Raw genomic sequence first — 17,180 nt, 5'->3', positions numbered from 1 at the left:
GTGCCACTGCTGACTGTGGGAAAGCCTTTCTTGTCTTGTGGCTGACAGGGCCTTTTCCAGCCTTGCAGCTCAGGGCGATCCAGAGGGGGCGACAGGATGTCTGGAGGTCTCAGACCTGAGCCTTCCTGTGGATTTCTACCCAGGGGTTGCCTGCATCACTCTAGCCTTCGTGGATGAAGGGGGGAACCCCATCTCACTGGCATCATGGCCCCCCTCCTCTCCGGGGCCCCTAGACCCACTGCAAGAGGAGGAATTTGAGCAGCTGACCCAGGTCACCCGCTGCCCGATCGTGCCAGACAGTTCTTCAGGTGGGGCAGCTTGGTCAGAGGAGGGGGTGTATAGTTAATGCTCTGGGAACAAGAGGCACCCCCAGGTCACCTCCATTCTTTCCTTCAGCTCAGAATGGGGCCCCACGGCTTCGACTGGATGTGTGGGAGAAGGGGAACATCAGTATCGTACAGCTAGAGGAGAAGCTCCGAGGAGCAGCTCGCCAGGCCCTGGCTGATGGCATTATGGAGCTGCGGCTGCTGCCAGCCTCGCTGTGTACAGAGGACACATCTCCAGGTACGTGGGGTCCAGAGAACACCCCAGGCCCCGGGAAGACAGTGGTAGCTGGTGAGATTGCAAAGATGGGGGTCCAGGAAGGCATCACAGAGGCTCCCTCCGAAATACAGATTAACGGTTGTGCTTTATCTTCCCTGCATCAGCAAGGTGACATGCCAGCAAAATGCACACATGCAGTTGGTCACCCACTTAGAGAGGGATATCTGCTCACAAATGTGTGGCTATCAGTTGCACATACTGTCATTCACTAACAGGTAGAGTAAGGGACAAGTCACTCTCATACCTGTCTTGGGGCTAGGTTGTCGGAAATAGGGATTGACCGTCAGTGACAGGCTTCTGTAATGTCTGATGTCCGCAGGAAGTCTCAGGAGCGGGTCGTTGGAAACCAAGAGCCCTGCGAGCCGAGCTAGCACCTTTCCCCCTGGCCCTGGCCCTGGCCCTGGGGAGCCTGTGACTCCCCCCAGCAAGGCTGGCCGGCGTAGCTTCTGGGATATGCTGGTAATGGGAGGATGGGAAGAAGTGGTGAAGTTGGCATCTACCTTCTTGCCTGCTTCCTAGCCCCCCTACCTTCCCCTGCAGACCTCGCCCAAGATCACCTGTCATATAAACGATCCTGTCGTTAGGGGTTTGCAGAATGTGGCAGGTTCTCTCTGACGTAGAGAGCCTCAGCTTATCAAGTGCCTTCGCTTCCCTTTTTCTTACGGGGCCCTCACAGCAGCCTGCAGGATAAGTAGGGCTTTTCCCAACGTGGGTGCCGAAGCTCAGGAAAGCTGAGTAGTCTGCCCAAAGCTCCTTAGTGAGCCTGCAGCAACGCCAGGGCCTGCACCAAGCCCTCCAGGCTCTTGTTACTTTTCCACGATGCCCCCATCCTTCATGCCATCCCCCTTCCCGACGGCTCTTCCTCATTCACTGCCTTGCCCCCAGAGTAAAACAGAATGTGGGGACTTGGGTTCCCCCAAAACAACGGATGACATTGTCCTGGATCGGCCAGAAGACACCCGGGGCCGGAGGCGTCACAAAACTGAAAGTGTTCGGACTCCGGGTGGAACTGAGCGGGCACCAGGCCCAGATTCTGGAGCCCAGAGACAAAGGTGTGTGTGTGTTGTGGTGTCCTGTTGTGTCATGGGAGGGTGTGAAGTCACAGGTGAGTATCGAGTTTGTATAAACACACTCGTGTGACATATGGATGTGAGGGTCTCACTCCTACTGTGTCTTCAGACGCCGGACCACACAGCTAGAAGAGGGCGAGGTGGGGACCCTGCAGCCTGTGTTTGCTCGTGTGACTCAGCGCTGGATGGAGTTTATGGTTCAGATCGGTGAGACCCTAGGCCCCCCTCCCCTGTACTCAACCCCATGGCCTGGTCCCCATCCTGCAGCCCCATCATGACTTCTCTGCGCTGGTTCCAGGTTGTGCCTCAGTGTCCAGAAGCTCCACCCACATGGTGTCCCGATTCCTCCTTCCATCTGTCCTTTCTGAGTTCACTGCTCTTGTTACCTCCATGGCTGGAGACACCAGCGTCCGTGTCTTTGAGCAGCATTTGTGAGTTTGGGGTCTCATGGAGGCTGAGCTAGGGCAGGTGGGGGCTAGGCCTGGGAGGTGGTGGCCAGAGAATAGGGCCACGGGTGGTCTGCTTTCTGTCCCTCCCTCCAGGGGTTCAGAGCCTGAGATCTTCAGTCCTTGCTCCCTTGGACAACTGGGCCCAACCCCACGCCCAGCAGCTGAGAGACATCTGCTGCTTCTGGGCAGGAACTTCTTGCAGTGGAGAAGACCAACCCAGCAGGGTGAGGGCATGGCCTAGTGGGGGTGAGTTCAGATAGCTGTGGGGGCAGGGTGGCCTCAAGGGGATCTGCCTCCAGACCCCTATTGAGCCGCTCCCCCCTCTAGCCGCCAAGGCCATGCAGCGCTTCGAGCCAGGAGGTGATGGGAGCTCCGGGCGAAGTGCTCCCCGGCAGAGGTTCCTGCTGTTGGAGGTCGTGGACAAGAAGGTAGATGTGGGGCCAGCGGCTGGGTCTGAGAAGGGGTTCGGTGATCTCCCTGACCCTGACCCCTGACTTCCAGCTGCAGCTGCTGACCTACAACTGGGCTCCAGACCTGGGAGCGGCATTGGGCCGAGCGCTGGTTCGCCTCGTGCAGTGGCAGAACTCACGTGCCCATCTCATCTTCTGCCTCCTCAGCCAGAAGCTTGGGCTCTTCCATCATTACGGCCAGTTGGACTTCCCGGTGCGGGATGAAAAGGTGCCCGTTGCTTGGGCCCCCTCCTCTAGTTCTGGTTCCTGAGGGATTAGTTCAAGGAAGTGCCAGTCCGAGAGCAGGGGAGAGGGGACAGACTGAGGGCAGAGGTAGTGGGGAGGGTGAGTCTGAGAAAGGAGGCCATGGGGTGGGTGAGAGGATCTGAGGGCAAAGGCCATGAACCCATTGTGACACTGTCTCTCTCAGGAGCCAAACCCATTTCTGCTGCCAACCATGGAAGCAGAGACCCTCATCCGGAGTGCAAGCCCCCCTCTGAGCCGTGAACAGGGCCGGCTGAGTGCATCCTCTCGGGGTGGGGGCCCCCTTCCCCTGGACACATTCCCCTTCGATGAGGCCTTGCGGGATATCACAGCTGCCCGCCCCAGCTCCTCACTCGGTCCTGTGCCCAGACCCCCTGATCCTGTCACCTACCATGGACAACAGTTCCTGGAGATCAAGATGGCCGAGCGCAGAGGTGAGGGCACTGGGCCGGGCAGAATGTGGGAGAGAGAGGGCTGACAGCTCCCGGGCCGTTACCAATGCCTGCAACCCCCAGAGCTGGAGCGCCAGATGAAGATGGAGAACCTGTTCGTGACCTGGCAGCAGCGTTCTGCCCCTGCCAGCATGCCCATCAGTGTGAGTGGCCCGAGCCCGTGCCCTCCGTGAGCATCCTGTGACCCTCTCCTGGCCACCGTTCTGGTATTCACCGCCCCATGTCCCCAGGCTGCGGAGCTGGAGACCCTGAAGCAGTCGTCCCGCCTGGTGCATTACTGTGCGACAGCCCTGCTCTTCGACCCGGCTGCCTGGCTGCATGGGCCCCCAGAGACCTCTGGGCCCCCCGAGAGCCAGGTGAGGCTGGGGACTCCTGGGCTTCTCCCACGGGACCTCCGTTTACCTGCAGTGCCCTCCATTCCTCCCCCACTGTGGTGTGTTTGACGGCGGCTAGAGCCTCCCTTAATATCCACTCCCACAGCGGCGCCATCGCCCCGAGTCAGGCTCCGGGAGCCGTGAGGCCCCCGCAGGCTGCGAGCCCTCAGATGTGCCTCCGCCAGGTGCCCGTGAGGAGCCTTGGCTGAAGGAGCTGAGCTTGGCTTTCCTGCAGCAGTACGTGCAGTATCTGCAGAGCATGGGCTTTGTGCTGGTGCCTCTGCGGCCCCCCTCACCCGCCCGCAGGTGAGCCCGTCTCTTTCTTCCCCACCCCACCCCCCCCCCACTCCCCTCTGCCGTGGGCCAGGCCCCACACACCCTTGCTCTCTTCACACGGGTCCCGTTGGAACAACTGGGTTCTCATGCACGTTCATCCCACTGGGCTGAACACATGCATGAGGATCTTGGACGCTTTCGTGCGGGCCTCCCGCACATCGTCTAAACCTCGCGGCCACGTTTGTATGCGGAGCCGTGTACATCCTCACAGGGTTCATGCCCGCTTACGTCTTTTTGCTTACGTGCCGGTGTACAACCACACATGTGAAGCTCCCAGGCTTCTGAATCTGGGGCTTACTGATTCCTGGCCAGATCCTGCATGGGCCTCTCCTGGTATTTCACATGCTTCGTGGCCCAGGAAGCCCTTCGTGGCCCCAGGAAGCTAGCGGTCTCTCTCAACAGGGAACCCTGTGTCTGGCCTGCTCGTGGGCAGTTGTGACAGGCCTGAGTCTTGGCAAGTAGGCAGCTCTTCTGTCATCACCTTTCCTCTCCTCAGAGCACATGAAACATCCACAGCCACCTTCCCTGTTCTGTGTCAAATCTCAAATCCCCGTTTCCGTGGCCCCTGCTTTATGTTCGTCTCAACATCTGGGCCTCCAGAGTCTGCGTTCCCAGCCCCTTCCCAGTGGCCATGGGAACGTATCTCTTCACATGGCACGGTTACTTTTGGGTCTCCACGTTTGTGAGTTTATCAAGGTGTTCTCTCCCTCCTCTCTGTTTTTAAGCCGGTAAGTTGTACTTCCTTCCTCAAGACACCACTTGGCCCAGAAAGCCAATTCCAACTCCTTAGCATTTCTGAAACCAGCGTTCCAGCTGCCAGGCCTCCCTTGCTCTTCCAGGCATTAGGAGGAGAGGACAGGCCTGCGCCTCTGGGACCTCACCCCTCTCATTTCTGGGTGACAGGGACTGAGCAGGAGCTCTGCTTGCTGTCTAGACAGGTCCCCCTAAAGGAGTGTCTCTGAGAGACTTCAGTGTCCATACTTCCCATTCAGTGAAGCTCTTCCCGAAACTCTGGATTCCTTTTTTTTTTATTTTAATTTTTTAATTTTTTTAATTTTTTTTAATGTTTATTCATTTTTGCGAGAGAGAGAGAGAATGTGAGCGGGGGAGGAGCAGAGAGAGAGGGAGACACAGAATCCAAAGCAGGCTCCAGGCTCTGAGCTGTCAGCGTAGAGCCCAACACGGGGCTCAGACTCAAAAACCATGAGATCGTGACCTGAGCCGAAGTCGGACGCTTAACCGACTGAGCCACCCAGGCGCCCCTGGATTCCTTTTTAAAACAAAAGACACCGGGTTGAAAAATACATTTCTAGAGCAAAATTTATTGTCAGGCCTTCCTTTCTCATCAGTCTTTAACCATTTCCAATCGCTGCCTAAGTCTTGTCCCAATTTCCTTGAGGATTAAATGAGACGCTGCTTTTCCCCAGAGGCTTTGACACTCCCCACCCCAGACTGCCAGCAAGAACTTTGGCAGTTTATAGCTCCTGAAGTGATGAGTGTGTCCCACTGGTCCCTGCTATTTCCCTTCTTCACAGTACCTTCCCTGCTTCTCTGCTCCCCTTGCCTCTGAGTTGAGCAGACCTATGGGACACTGAAGCTGCCGTTTCTTAGTCCAAAAAAAAAAAAGCCTTTTCCCTCTCAGCAAAAGTGCCTAACTATGGCCTCAAGCATGTGCTTGAATTTTCCTCCTGAAATCTTAGATGTGCATCAGCCTCTCCGTCCCCCTGCTCCCACTGCCCCCAGTACGCACACTCCATCTCTCATCACGGTGTCTCCCCACAGTCCCAGCAGCCTCTCTCGCACCCTCACCTGACCCTCCTTCTCTCACTGGTAGAGCGAGGCCTGCTGTCCCCCTCCCCATGGAGTACTCCTCTGGCTTCCCCTGACCACAGCGCTGCTGTGGAGAGAATCTTGCCCCACGCTCTAGACCTGAACTCTGGTCTCGGCCACTTACCTGACACAGGAGCCCAGGCAGCTCCATCCCCTCTCTGGCCCTGTTTCCACCCCTGCTCGCCCATGAAATGGATTCTAGGTGTGCAGGCCATACCGCCTTACCCACTGGCCTGCCTCATCCTCTTGTTCTGTTTCCTACAGCACCAGCCGGCTGCGGGCCATGGCTGTCCTTGGAACAGAGGGGCGTGGCTCCTTCTCCTGCCCTAAAACCAAGACTGACGGGAGCCCCAAGGTAATGCATCATTGTGTACCTTCACTGACGGTGAAACCCATGAGGCCCCAGACCCAAGCTAGCATCCCTGATCCTCCCCTGCTCGTTCGAGGCTGGTGAATCTCCAACCCCTGCCCCTGAACCCCAGTTTTTCTCCTTTCTTTAGAGCACTGGCTCTCCAGTCACCACCTACCACCTACAGAGGGCACTGCCCGGGGGCATCATCCTCATGGAGCTGGCTTTTCAGGTGAGCAGGAAGAGCACTGAGTAGGGAGAGCCAGATCCATCTGTCTCTTGCCCTCCTGACCTCATCTTCACCCTCTCTCCAGGGCTGTTACTTCTGTGTCAAACAGTTCGCCCTAGAATGTTCCCGAATCCCCATGGGGCAAGCTGTCAACTCTCAGGTATGTGGTAGGAACAGAGGGAATAGGGGGTCTCGGGCATACTCAGCGCATCCCCAGTGTGCTGTGGCCAGTAAGAGGAACACAGATAGTCTGGCCCAGTGGTGATCTGTTGCTGTGGGCTGGCCAAGTCAGTGGTCATTCTGGTGCCATGACTGGGTCATCCACCCATCAGTGTCACTGTGTCGATGGCCCGGAGCTGTTATTCAACCATAGCACTGGAGGCAGAAGGCAGTCCAGCACCGTGGCTGGTCTGGCACTGACAGGAGCCTGGCCCTGTGGTTAAGCCATAACCAGAGATGGTCAGCTAGCACAATTGAACATAGTGGGTAACCTGACACATGGGTAGGCCAGTGCCAAGGGCGGTCCTGGCCTAATCTAGAGCTGGAGACAGCCAGACTTTGTCAGTGTCATCACTAACACTTAGAATGAGGACCAGAGTTCCCAGCCACACAGCATACCCCTGGCCCTTAGTTGTTATTTACATCCCTGTCGGCCTCAGGGCAGAGCCCTATACCGGTGAGGGCCGCACAACTCAGGAGTGCTCAGAATGAGTCAGAGGATTGAGTGAGGTCAGGGACCTAAAGCCCTCTGTACTTGAGTTAGTTCAGCTCCTTCAGGTCATCAGGCATGTCATGTGAGGGCCTGTACCTTCTCTGTGCCTCTCATCTAGTTTGAGATCAAGGTCTGACTGGGCCTAGTCAGACTCCTCATATCTGGAATGCTCACGTCCAGCCCATAGATGGTTGCCTTTGAGTTGAGTGTGGATCCCTAGTCCACTCATCACAAGATAAGGTGACCTAGAAAAGCGTGGGGACTTTACGTGCAGGAACCTACCTGGGCCAGAGCGCTATGAAGGGAGCTCTGGACGAGCAGGTACGCTGTCCGTGTAGTGCTGTACTGGCAGGGAAGACCCACCCCCATGACTCTCTTGAGCTTCTTAAAGTCCTTGTGGCTTCTCTGCCCCTGATTTCCATCCAGTTTGGCTCGCTTTGCCCCTACTTGTGTAATCTCTGACCCTACTTAGATTTGTAAATTGTTTTATTGTTGCTGTTGTTTATTAAGTGTGGAGTATGTGCTCAGCGGAGAGTTTTCTTCCTGCTGCACACTTGAGGAAACCGATGTGCATGGATATTAAGTAATTGCCTGGGCACATGCCAGTTGGTGGCAGTACTGGGGTTGGAATCTAGGTCTGTGGGACGTGAGCCCTAAGGTAACACATCATCGTGTGCCTTCCTAACAGTGAAATCAGTGATGTCCCAGACACCAGTGTCCCCGAGCCTTCCTTTCTTCCTCTTCCCCTCCTCCGTGAGCATCCTGTGACATTTCTTTGGCCGCCTCTCTGGTGCTCATGATAATCATAGTCCTTGGTTATTTCAGTTTATCACAAGACCTTTACGTTATATTCATGTACATGAGGAAACTAAGGCTGAGAGACCATGACTCAGCCAAGATCACACAGCTCCCCTGGCCCCTAGGCTGTCACTTCTTTGACAGCCAGTTATTTCCTTTCCTAGTAACTCCTGTGCCCAGTGCTTCTGATGGAATGGTCGTGTAGATTCTGCCATCCCAGCACCGCAGATCCAGCTGCTAACACTCTCAGTGATGGTGATTTCCACCAAGAGAAGCACCAGCTCTGTGTCTCTGCCTTCCTTCCTTCCTCCGTTTGTGGTTCATTCATTCGCAGATCAATTAGAGGAGACCTACCCTGGCCTAGCCTTCGCAGGATATCCCAGATGAAGCTTTACGATTGAGTAGGAGTTAGCCACATTTGGGGAGCAGGGAGAGCAGCATTCCAGGCAGAGAGAACAAGCAGTTACAAAAGTGTGAAGAGAATGTATGATGTACTGGGAAGAGCGGTGCTTTGATGGAAGGTAAAGCTGGAGAGATGGGAGGGGCCGGGAAAGACTTTCTAATAGTAAATTACACACCTGGCCTACCCGGATCACCCTGTTTAAAACTGCAGCTGCTTTACTAGATTTTCCACAACCCCACCTTCTAGCGTACTGCCTCCTCATTTATTCTGCCTAACAGTTATCATCTTACCTACCCACTTACTAGAACGGGAGCTCTTGAAGGTAGGGTTTGCTTGTTTCCCGCTGTATCCCCAGCACCCGGAACAGTACCTAGTAAGACACTGAACAAGTATTTTTTGCGTCAGTGAATCTGCCTCAGACTTTATTGGAATCTGGGATAGAGTGAAAAGGCCCATCTGTCAAAATGGTCGTGGTTTTACATCAACAGTCACGATACTGTATGAAACAGGGGACGTAATGAGGAGGGCTCCCCATAGAAGTTACTCCGGCAGACGGGGTTCCCCCAGGCCCACAGCAACAGGGTGAATCTTGAACTTCCTCTTCCCATGGAAGAGGGAGAGAAATGGGAATGTGCTGGGCCGTGTGCCGTATCCTGACCCAGTCCCCTGCCGCCACCTCCCCAGCTGTCCATGCTGTTCACTGAGGAATGTGACAAGGTGCGGGACCTGATGCACGTGCACTCATTCAGCTACGACTTCCACCTGCGCCTGGTGCACCAACACGTCCTGGGCGCCCACCTAGTGCTGCGACATGGCTACCACCTCACCACCTTCCTGCGACACTTCCTGGCCCACCACCCTGACGGGCCCCACTTTGGTCGTAATCACATTTACCAAGGTCTGTGCCCAAGGGCAAGCCAGTGAACCAGAAATAGACCACAGGGTGTCTCCAAGCCAGGGCCGATGGGACCACTTCCTGGGGCCAGACCTAGTCTCTGCACCTCCTGTCTTGTATTGTTAATCGCCTCAGGTCACTTGGACCCTGTCCCCATGTGTCTGGTTTGTGTCTTTATCTTAAGTTCTTCACGCTGTTTCACATCAAAGTTTAGATCCTGTGTCATGTGTACCCTGCCCTCTGTCTCTCCCGAGCCACTTTTGTCCCATCTCGATGTTCCACAGGAGCTCCCCAGAAAAACAGAGCCAGGCCACTTGTCGATCAGAGCCTTAGGGACTTCTAACCTCCTGCCCCACCCATGCAGTGTGTCTGTCCCAGGCTCAGCATCTCCTGTAACTTGCCCCTCAGGGACCCTGGAGCTTTCCACACCACTCATTGCTGCCCACCAGCTGTATAACTACGTGGCCGACCATGCCAGCTCCTACCACATGAAGCCATTGCGGATGGCGCGGCCAGGAGGCCCAGAACATAATGAATATGCCCTGGTATCAGCGTGGCACAGGTAGAGTGGCAAGGGGGCACCAGCATGTGATCTGGTGAAGCTGAGGTCGAGACCATCCTGACAGTAGGGAGACAGAGTCTCGAGCAGCAGGGAGGGGGTTGGCTTCATTAGAGCCTCAGTGTTGGCATCTCACCCACCCTCACTGTACAGCTCTGGCTCCTACCTGGACTCTGAGGGACTTCGTCACCAGGATGACTTTGATGTGTCTCTGCTTGTGTGTCACTGTGCTGCACCCTTTGAAGAGCAAGGAGAAGCTGAGCGGCACGTTCTGCGGTCAGCAGATCCCCCACCTTGACTGTGCTCGTTGTCCAGCTCCCCTGTGCCCTTGCTCTGAGCGTCTCCTGTTGTGATCACCACATTCCTACCCCTCCCGCCCCCAGGCTGCAGTTCTTCGTGGTGCTCACCAGCCAACGAGAGCTCTTCCCCAGGCTCACTGCCGACTTGCGCCGGTTCCGGAAGCCACCCAGACTGCCCCCTGAGCCGGAAACTCCCGGGAGCTCAGCTGGTAGCCCTGGGGAGGCCTCAGGGCTTGGCCTGGCCTCTGGACCAGCTCCCCTGTTCCCCCCATTGGCTACGGAGGTGGGCGTGGCACGGGCACGGCTGGCTCAGCTGGTCCGGCTGGCTGGAGGGCACTGCCGCCGGGACACCCTCTGGAAGCGCCTCTTTTTGCTGGAGCCTCCAGGGCCTGACCGGCTACGGCTAGGGGGGCGCCTGGCCCTGGCTGAGCTGGAGGAGCTACTAGAAGCAGTCCATGCCAAATCCATCGGGGACATTGACCCCCAGCTGGTAAGCAGCTGTGGATTCTAGAAGGGGCTGGTTTGGATACTAGGAATCCTACCAGCAGCCAGGGTAGAGGGTGCAGAGGTCTCAGGTGGCTCTGGGACAGCAGATCCAGCCCCATGGACCTTCCCCTAGGACTGCTTCCTGTCTATGACGGTCTCCTGGTACCAGAGCCTGATCAAGGTTCTCCTAAGCCGTTTTCCTCAGAGCTGTCGCCATTTCCAGAGCCCAGACTTGGGAACTCAGTACCTGGTAAGTCTCCCTGATCCTCCCCTGAAAGGGGAGACACAGCAGAAGTCCTCATCAGAGAGATGACAGGTGTCCCCCTGAAGGAGCCCCAGCCTGCCTGAACAAGGTCTGCTCTGGAAAGAGGCCTCGATGAAATGGGACTACCCGGATCCATGTAAAACCCTTCGAGCACTTGACCCTCAACATGGGATTCGTGAGAACAGCCTAGAGCTCTGTCCTCAAAAGCTCACAAAAACACAAACCTTTGGCTAGAGATCCCGAGGGCCAAGCTCTGGAACTTCATCAGTGGTTGGTCTTAGGGGCAGGAATCCCAGAAAGGACCTCTGGAGCTTTAAAGCCCCGTTACCCAAAGTGTGGTCCTCAGGCCGGCAGCGGCAGTGGCACCTGGGAGCTTGCCAGAATGCAAACTCTCAGGCCCCACCCCAGACTCAGAATGTGCCTCCTAGCCCGATACCCAGGGGCATGTGAGAGACTGAAAGCACTGCCTGGGCCAGGTAGAAAAGGGTTCACGAGAGCATGGGAATTAAGAGACTGAAGAGGTGGGCCTGACAAAAGCAGTGGTTCTGGGGAGGAGACGTGCAGAAGAGGGCTTCAAAAGTAGGAGTTGGTCTGTAGAGAGGGGTCCTGCAACCCTGCTTGTGGAGAAGGGTAGTTTCAGGGTGGGAAGGGGCATCTTTGGATATGGACGTGAGTTGGTCTAGCTGCAGTTATGCAGGGGGTGTGAGCAGATGGGGTGCTTCTGCGGGTGGTGGGAGCGCTGAAGCAGGAGCAGCCTTGGGGGACGGGTGACAAGTGGAGTCTGAAGTCGTGAGGCCCTCCCAGGACCATATTCTAGAAGGTATATGGATGCCAGGAACTGGAGCCCAGGAGGGAGACCTGGGCAGCATCTACATGAACTGAAGCGTGGGAGTAGAATGAATCATATGGAAGGGATTGCAGAGCTGAGCATAGGGACAGACAGACGTAAGTCCCAGGGGAGGTCAAAGAGCTACGAGACCCAGGACAGGAGGCAAGGAGGGGTCGTGTCAAGTGTAGAGAACTCTCCTTCATTGATATACTTCGGCTTTGTGCGCGGCCTCTCGGTAGATGACCTCTGAAACAGACTTCCTGTCAGGCTGACTGGGAGTCAGTGAGGACGAGGACTGAGGTTCAGTTTAGAGACAAGGTCCTGGGTGACTGTGGAATGCGAGTGGGCGCAGGTTTGGTGATGGACGCAGGCCTTCCTCAAATGGGTCCCACTTCCAGAATGCCCTCAGGGAAGAGGGATGCTGCCTCAGGTGAGACAGACCTCACTCCCCACCTCACTTTGTCTTTCATTGCAGGTTGTGCTGAATCAGAAGTTCACAGACTGTTTTGTGCTGGTGTTTCTGGATTCCCACTTGGGAAAGACGGTGAGCACAGCGGGGAGGGGCTTTGCGTCAGCCCAGTGGGAGGCTCTGCCCGGAGCCTGCTGAGGCTGGGGAGCCCTGCCCCCGGTACCCACTCTGCCCTCCACTCACCATGGCACCCCCACCATGTTCCCCACAGTCTCTGACAGTGGTTTTCCGAGAGCCCTTCCCGGTGCAGCCCCAGGACAGTGAGAGCCCTCCTGCCCAGCTGGTCTCCACCTACCACCACCTAGAGTCCGTCATCAACACAGCTTGCTTCACCCTCTGGACCCGCCTCCTGTGAGGCCCAGACCAGTGAATGTCATCCTTACTCAAACCATGGATCTGTGAGACTGTCCACTTGAAGCAGGACTGACCAGCCCTTCTGGGCCCAGACACTGACGGACACCGAAGGCTTTGTGACTAGATCTCAGGGGCCTGAGTCGCAGCCTAGCAGTAGGAGCTGCCCCACTGAGCACCTGCCAGGGTGACCGGCCCAGGGCTCCAGAGGGTCAGGTCAGTTCCCTGAGGTGCCCATCTCCTCTCAGGCCCCTGGACCCTCCCCAGAAAGGGACTCCACCTGCCTGCTGCCCTGGTGGAGTCCCAGGAATTCACACCAGGTGCCAAGCACTCACCCCTGAGAGCTCCTCTGCCTGAATGCTGCCTCCCAAGTCTTTGATTGCTTTCAGCCTCCCTGCATTTTGAGCCCTCTGGTCTTCATTTCCCACGTGAACATCATCACCGAACATTGTTGTTGAGATAATGACAACTTGGTTCCCATCCCAGCTCTGCTTCTGAAGCCCCTGTGACCACAGGCAAGCCCCATTGCTCTCGGACCCGTGGTTTCTGGTGTGTTAATGAAGAGGTGGGCTTGAAAACCCCCATCTCCACAGCGACACTGGCACAACGGACTGGAGGACTTGAGTGTGAGCTGTACGTCCCTTCTCAACAGGAGGGAAGTAACCCAGGGAGACAGAAGTTTAGACACCGTGTGTCCTCCCCCCACCCAATAACACACAGAGGAAAACGTTCAGCAGGTGGTCTTTTAATTAAGGAGATTTGGGATGCTTGGTGCACTGTCCCAGAGGCAGGTGGGTGCCGGGCAGGACCTCACTGGCCAGCCTGTGGGCGGCCCCGCCTACCCCAGTAGGAACGAAGCCAGTTCAGGCCCTCTGCTGTGTCTCCTGAGGAGAGAGGGAGGCCGTGGCATCTCGACCCGTGGGGAGAAAAACAGCCATGTCTGCTACCTATCCCTCAGAGCTCCGTTCCCCAGCCCTAGGCCTGGAGCCCCAGCACCCCCTCACCTTGAGGCTGGTACTCGCAGCCCACAAAGCCCTTGTAGCCTTCATCCTCCAGCAGTTGGAATAGATAGGGGAAGTTCAGCTCTCCAGGGCTATCAGGTTCCCCCCGGCCCGGGACCTGTGCCACCTGCACGTGCCCTGGAGACAGATGTGGGCAGATGTGGGCCCCACGCTCCAGCTGGGGCCAGAGGGACAGATGTGAGGGTCTGAAGGGGTGGGAGGATAGAGGGAGTAACACAGCAGACAACAAGGAGCCAAGAGACCCCTCTCACCAACAAGGGGTAGGAACTCCCGGATGTTTCCTGTCAGGTTGCCATCCATGATCTGCCAGTGGAATATGTCCTGCGTAGAGATTACTACAGTCAGAGGCCCTGCAGGGCCCTTTCCTTCACCCCATACTTCCCAGATGTGGAGAACACGGGCCTTCTGTGAAGCACTCCCTTTCGTCCACTCACCATCTGTAACTGGAGGTTGGGTCTTCCGACCTTCTGTAAGATGGCTGCCGCTGGGAGAGAGCGGGGAGGGGGCCGTGAGACACAAGGAGAGCACACGGATCACACGGGACTGGAGGGGGCACAGGGCTGCAGTCCTACCCTGCTGGGGCGTGTCCAGGAAGTACTGAGGGTCAGTGCTGCGGGTATTGATGGGCTCCAGCAGTCCCACGAGGCTCTCCTAGCATCATGGTGGACCCGTGTCCCATCAGTCAGTCATTGGTGAAGCCCCTCCCCGTTCCCTGTGAGCTGGGCTAGTGCCCGGCCTTGTGCCTCATCTGTTCTGCCCACCGTGTGCCCCCTCTGCACACATGGGCATTCGTGTAAGCATCGTGTGTTCGTTTGTTCTTGGTCTCACCTGAGCCAAAACCCCAGCCGCGTGCCTCAGGTTCTCCAGAAAAACTGTCTCCATTTCACTCCTGACTGCTGCTCGGTCAGCACCCTGGGGTACTCGGCCAGCCATCAGGTGAATCCTGGGGGGAGACAGCACTGGTGGGGGCTGGGGAGTCCATCCTGGAAGCAGGGCCCTCCTTTGGCTCCCTGTGGGCATCTCCTCCAGCTGCCTTCCCCCCATCTCCCCTGCTGGTGATCTATCACCTGGCAGTGATGCCCTCCGGCACCCTCACACTCCATGGTCAGCCTGAGGCCGTGCCCTTCCCCAGATACCTTCTGAGAGACACCCCATCTTCCTGCTTCAGAGACCTCTCACTCGGCTCTCCCTGTCCATCTCCTTTCCAGTGGTCCTCTCCTCAGGCTGTGAACATGTGTCAGCCTCCCTTTCTAGAAATTATTTTGACCCTTTCCCATGAGTATTCCATGCTGCTTGTCTCCACTTCCTGCATCTGCTCCTTAGATTCTTCCCATCTGCTTTCTGCCCCTACCACTCGCCAGTAATGACCCGTTTCCAGTTCCACTTCAGCCCATTTGCACTCGGTGGGATGTGTTTATTTGATCAACCCCATGGTGTGCCTTCTACCTCCTCCTGTTACCACCTGATCTTTCTCGGCCACACTCAACTCCAAAAGGTCACATTTCCAACCTTAGGAATTCTGCTGAGCAAACGAAGCCTTCCCTGGTCTCTCTCCGCTGCATCCTTGCCTCCAGTGCTCCTTCCATCAAGACCCTGTTCAACATCACTACCTGTAAGAAGCTTCCTCTGATCCCAGACAGGTGCCTACTCTGCTCCCACAGCTGCCATGAACTGACCCTTCCTCAACTGGATCTCTGTATGTTTACCTGGCTACCTCCCTGGTCAGACAGCCCCCAGCACAGGATCCCAGGATGAAAGAGTAGCAAACAGGAGAATCGCACACGACAGATAAAATCCAAAGGCAACTGACAAAGGACCAGGACTGAAGGAGTGGAAAGGCCAGTGCGCTCGGACTCCGAGCTCTCTGACCTGGCGTCCTGTTCTCCCAGACCCCAAACGTGGGGCAGGGTCTGGGAGGAGACAGGGCAAGAAGGGGAGGGGGTGGAGGAGAAGAGCGTAGGATACCTGGGACAGCCCAGAGCCTTGGCGTACAGCACCGCCTGCTCCAGCCCCTCTCGGAAGGCCGCTTGCCTCCCGGGAACGGCCCCCAGCCCCATCTCCCCTTTCTCTCGGTCCCCTGAGGAGAGAACGGGCGTCAGCTGCGGCTAGCGTCCCCAGAGCTCCCCGTCCCCCCCCCCCCCGACCGCCGCCCCGGTTCGGCCCCGCGGCGCACCGGGGGGCGTGTTGATCAGCACCAGCCGCAGGCCCGCTTCCCGCGCCGCGCGCGCCAGCGCCTCGGGCGACTCCGAGTACGGCCAGGCGACCTCGGCGGCCTCGAAGCCCGAGCTGCCCGCCGCCCGGAGCCGCGCGGGGAGGCCGGGGAGCTCGGGGAACAGCCACGACACGTTGGCCGAGAAGCGGAGCGGAGCCATAGCGGTCAGGGGACACGCTCGCGGGGCAGAGTCCGGGGCCGGAAGGCGGAAGCGGGCGGGGCGGGGCGGGGCGGGCGCGTGTCGGGAGGCCGACCGAGCGGGGGCGCGCTGGCGCCGCGAGCGGAGCCACCAGCCCTCCGCGCCTGCCTTTTCAGGTTAGAAAAGCAGCGAGGGGGGAAAGTCCGCGGATGGTCCAGAAAAGTGACGTTTTTCGAGACCGGAGAAGGGGAAAGGCGGGGAGAGGCTAGAGGGCCGAGCGGAAGGAGCTGGGTCCGGGAGTGGGCGGGACAGCCCCCCAACTGCGCGGGGCAGGCGAGGCCTGGGACTCCTGGGCCGAGAGCCGGCGGAGAGGGGCGAGAGAGCCCAGTTAAATTCGAGAAACGTGAGCTTTAGCAAAGACTTAGTATTTTCCCTCATTATAAACACTGTATCTGTTCTTTACGCACTGTTTGAGGGCTACAAGACCAAATCGGGGGCATTTAAATCACCAGTCATCGCACCGCTACCCATTAACTCTCCCTTACAGATTAAAAAATAAACTAAGTGCAGGTTTTTTTCTTAGAGACTTCTGATCATACTGTACATACAGTTTTATGGTCTGCTTTTTAATTTAATATGATTTTGTGAGCATTTCCCTGTGTACTTCAATATCCTTAAAAGTCCTTGCATTTGCTGCTCATTGTCGCATACCCAGGCAGTCCAGAATTTATCCTTTATTGATGGTCATTAGGGCTTTTCAATATTTGTGTGTGCGTATGCTGTAAAAGTACTTTAAAGCATCTCTTGGTTCCATCTCTGAATCTTTTTCTTAGGTACCTTTGAAATGTCCATTACAGTATTTGCCGGCCCAAAGTCCTATAGGAAAACTGGCCCCACCAGTGGTCTCTGCACTGAGGGGCTATGGACGGGCAGTTCCCCCTTATCCCTAGCTGATTGGGCCACAGGAGGACATCTGATCCAAGTGCAGCCAAGGCTTCCGCTGGTCTAAGACCCCTTACTTTACTGGTTTGGGAAGATGATCTGGCCAATCAGATTCTCTTCTTCAAGGTTCGTAGGAGAAAGTCAACTAAGAGGTGGTCTTGCCAGAAGATGATTGTGGCTGTAGAAACAAAATAAGCAGGAGTCAGGTGGAAAGCTAGCTCAGAGATGGGGGTAAGCAAGCACTAGAGCACTATGGGTAGAGGTAGCAACTTGAGAACCTCTGTGTAGAGTTCCCCAGGCTAGCCAACCCCACAGCTGCGGGGGGACTGTGCACTTCCCAAGCTGGGATGTTGACTCTTAGCTGGGCTCTTGTATTTGTAGCCTCTTCATGTTT

General features: G+C 56.7%; 2 protein-coding genes across 3 annotated transcripts in view; one reads left to right on the top strand and one right to left on the bottom strand.

Moving 5' to 3' along the window:
• The window catches only part of SZT2 (SZT2 subunit of KICSTOR complex), a 51,280-nt gene extending 38,076 nt beyond the window's left edge, over positions 1–13,204 (top strand). The window contains exons 50-72 of the mRNA XM_047083215.1: positions 144–308; positions 397–564; positions 923–1,062; positions 1,489–1,655; positions 1,783–1,880; positions 1,972–2,104; positions 2,216–2,346; positions 2,450–2,550; positions 2,624–2,800; positions 3,002–3,269; positions 3,351–3,430; positions 3,518–3,643; positions 3,768–3,967; positions 6,092–6,182; positions 6,328–6,408; positions 6,491–6,565; positions 9,003–9,216; positions 9,622–9,775; positions 9,926–10,048; positions 10,156–10,561; positions 10,691–10,807; positions 12,127–12,195; positions 12,332–13,204. Coding sequence (XP_046939171.1) covers positions 144–308; positions 397–564; positions 923–1,062; positions 1,489–1,655; positions 1,783–1,880; positions 1,972–2,104; positions 2,216–2,346; positions 2,450–2,550; positions 2,624–2,800; positions 3,002–3,269; positions 3,351–3,430; positions 3,518–3,643; positions 3,768–3,967; positions 6,092–6,182; positions 6,328–6,408; positions 6,491–6,565; positions 9,003–9,216; positions 9,622–9,775; positions 9,926–10,048; positions 10,156–10,561; positions 10,691–10,807; positions 12,127–12,195; positions 12,332–12,475 — 3,428 coding nt within the window. The 3' untranslated portion in view covers positions 12,476–13,204. The remainder of the gene's footprint in view (positions 1–143; positions 309–396; positions 565–922; positions 1,063–1,488; positions 1,656–1,782; positions 1,881–1,971; positions 2,105–2,215; positions 2,347–2,449; positions 2,551–2,623; positions 2,801–3,001; positions 3,270–3,350; positions 3,431–3,517; positions 3,644–3,767; positions 3,968–6,091; positions 6,183–6,327; positions 6,409–6,490; positions 6,566–9,002; positions 9,217–9,621; positions 9,776–9,925; positions 10,049–10,155; positions 10,562–10,690; positions 10,808–12,126; positions 12,196–12,331) is intronic.
• Positions 13,196–15,889, bottom strand: HYI (hydroxypyruvate isomerase (putative)). Of its 2 annotated transcripts, XM_047083217.1 has the most exons (9): positions 15,667–15,889; positions 15,459–15,570; positions 15,003–15,086; positions 14,322–14,436; positions 14,066–14,144; positions 13,928–13,977; positions 13,745–13,814; positions 13,476–13,610; positions 13,196–13,355 (listed from the first exon to the last, which is right to left on the bottom strand). In XM_047083217.1, exons 1-9 carry the CDS (start codon positions 15,863–15,865, stop codon positions 13,282–13,284), a joined length of 918 nt encoding a protein of 305 aa, XP_046939173.1. In that variant the 5' UTR covers positions 15,866–15,889; the 3' UTR covers positions 13,196–13,281. The 2 variants fall into 2 exon arrangements, with proteins under 2 accessions (XP_046939173.1, XP_046939172.1); XM_047083216.1 differs by lacking the exon at positions 15,003–15,086.
• Between the last annotated feature and the right edge of the window lie 1,291 nt (positions 15,890–17,180).

This window comes from Lynx rufus, unplaced genomic scaffold (assembly GCF_022079265.1).
Source record: "Lynx rufus isolate CCGP_SWC_20201006 ecotype Redwood Valley unplaced genomic scaffold, mLynRuf1.p SCAF_2, whole genome shotgun sequence".
In the NCBI taxonomy this organism is placed as follows: Eukaryota; Metazoa; Chordata; class Mammalia; order Carnivora; family Felidae; genus Lynx; species Lynx rufus.
The sequence above is the reverse complement of the archived record's forward strand: the minus strand, read 5'-3'. Positions and strand labels throughout refer to the sequence as shown.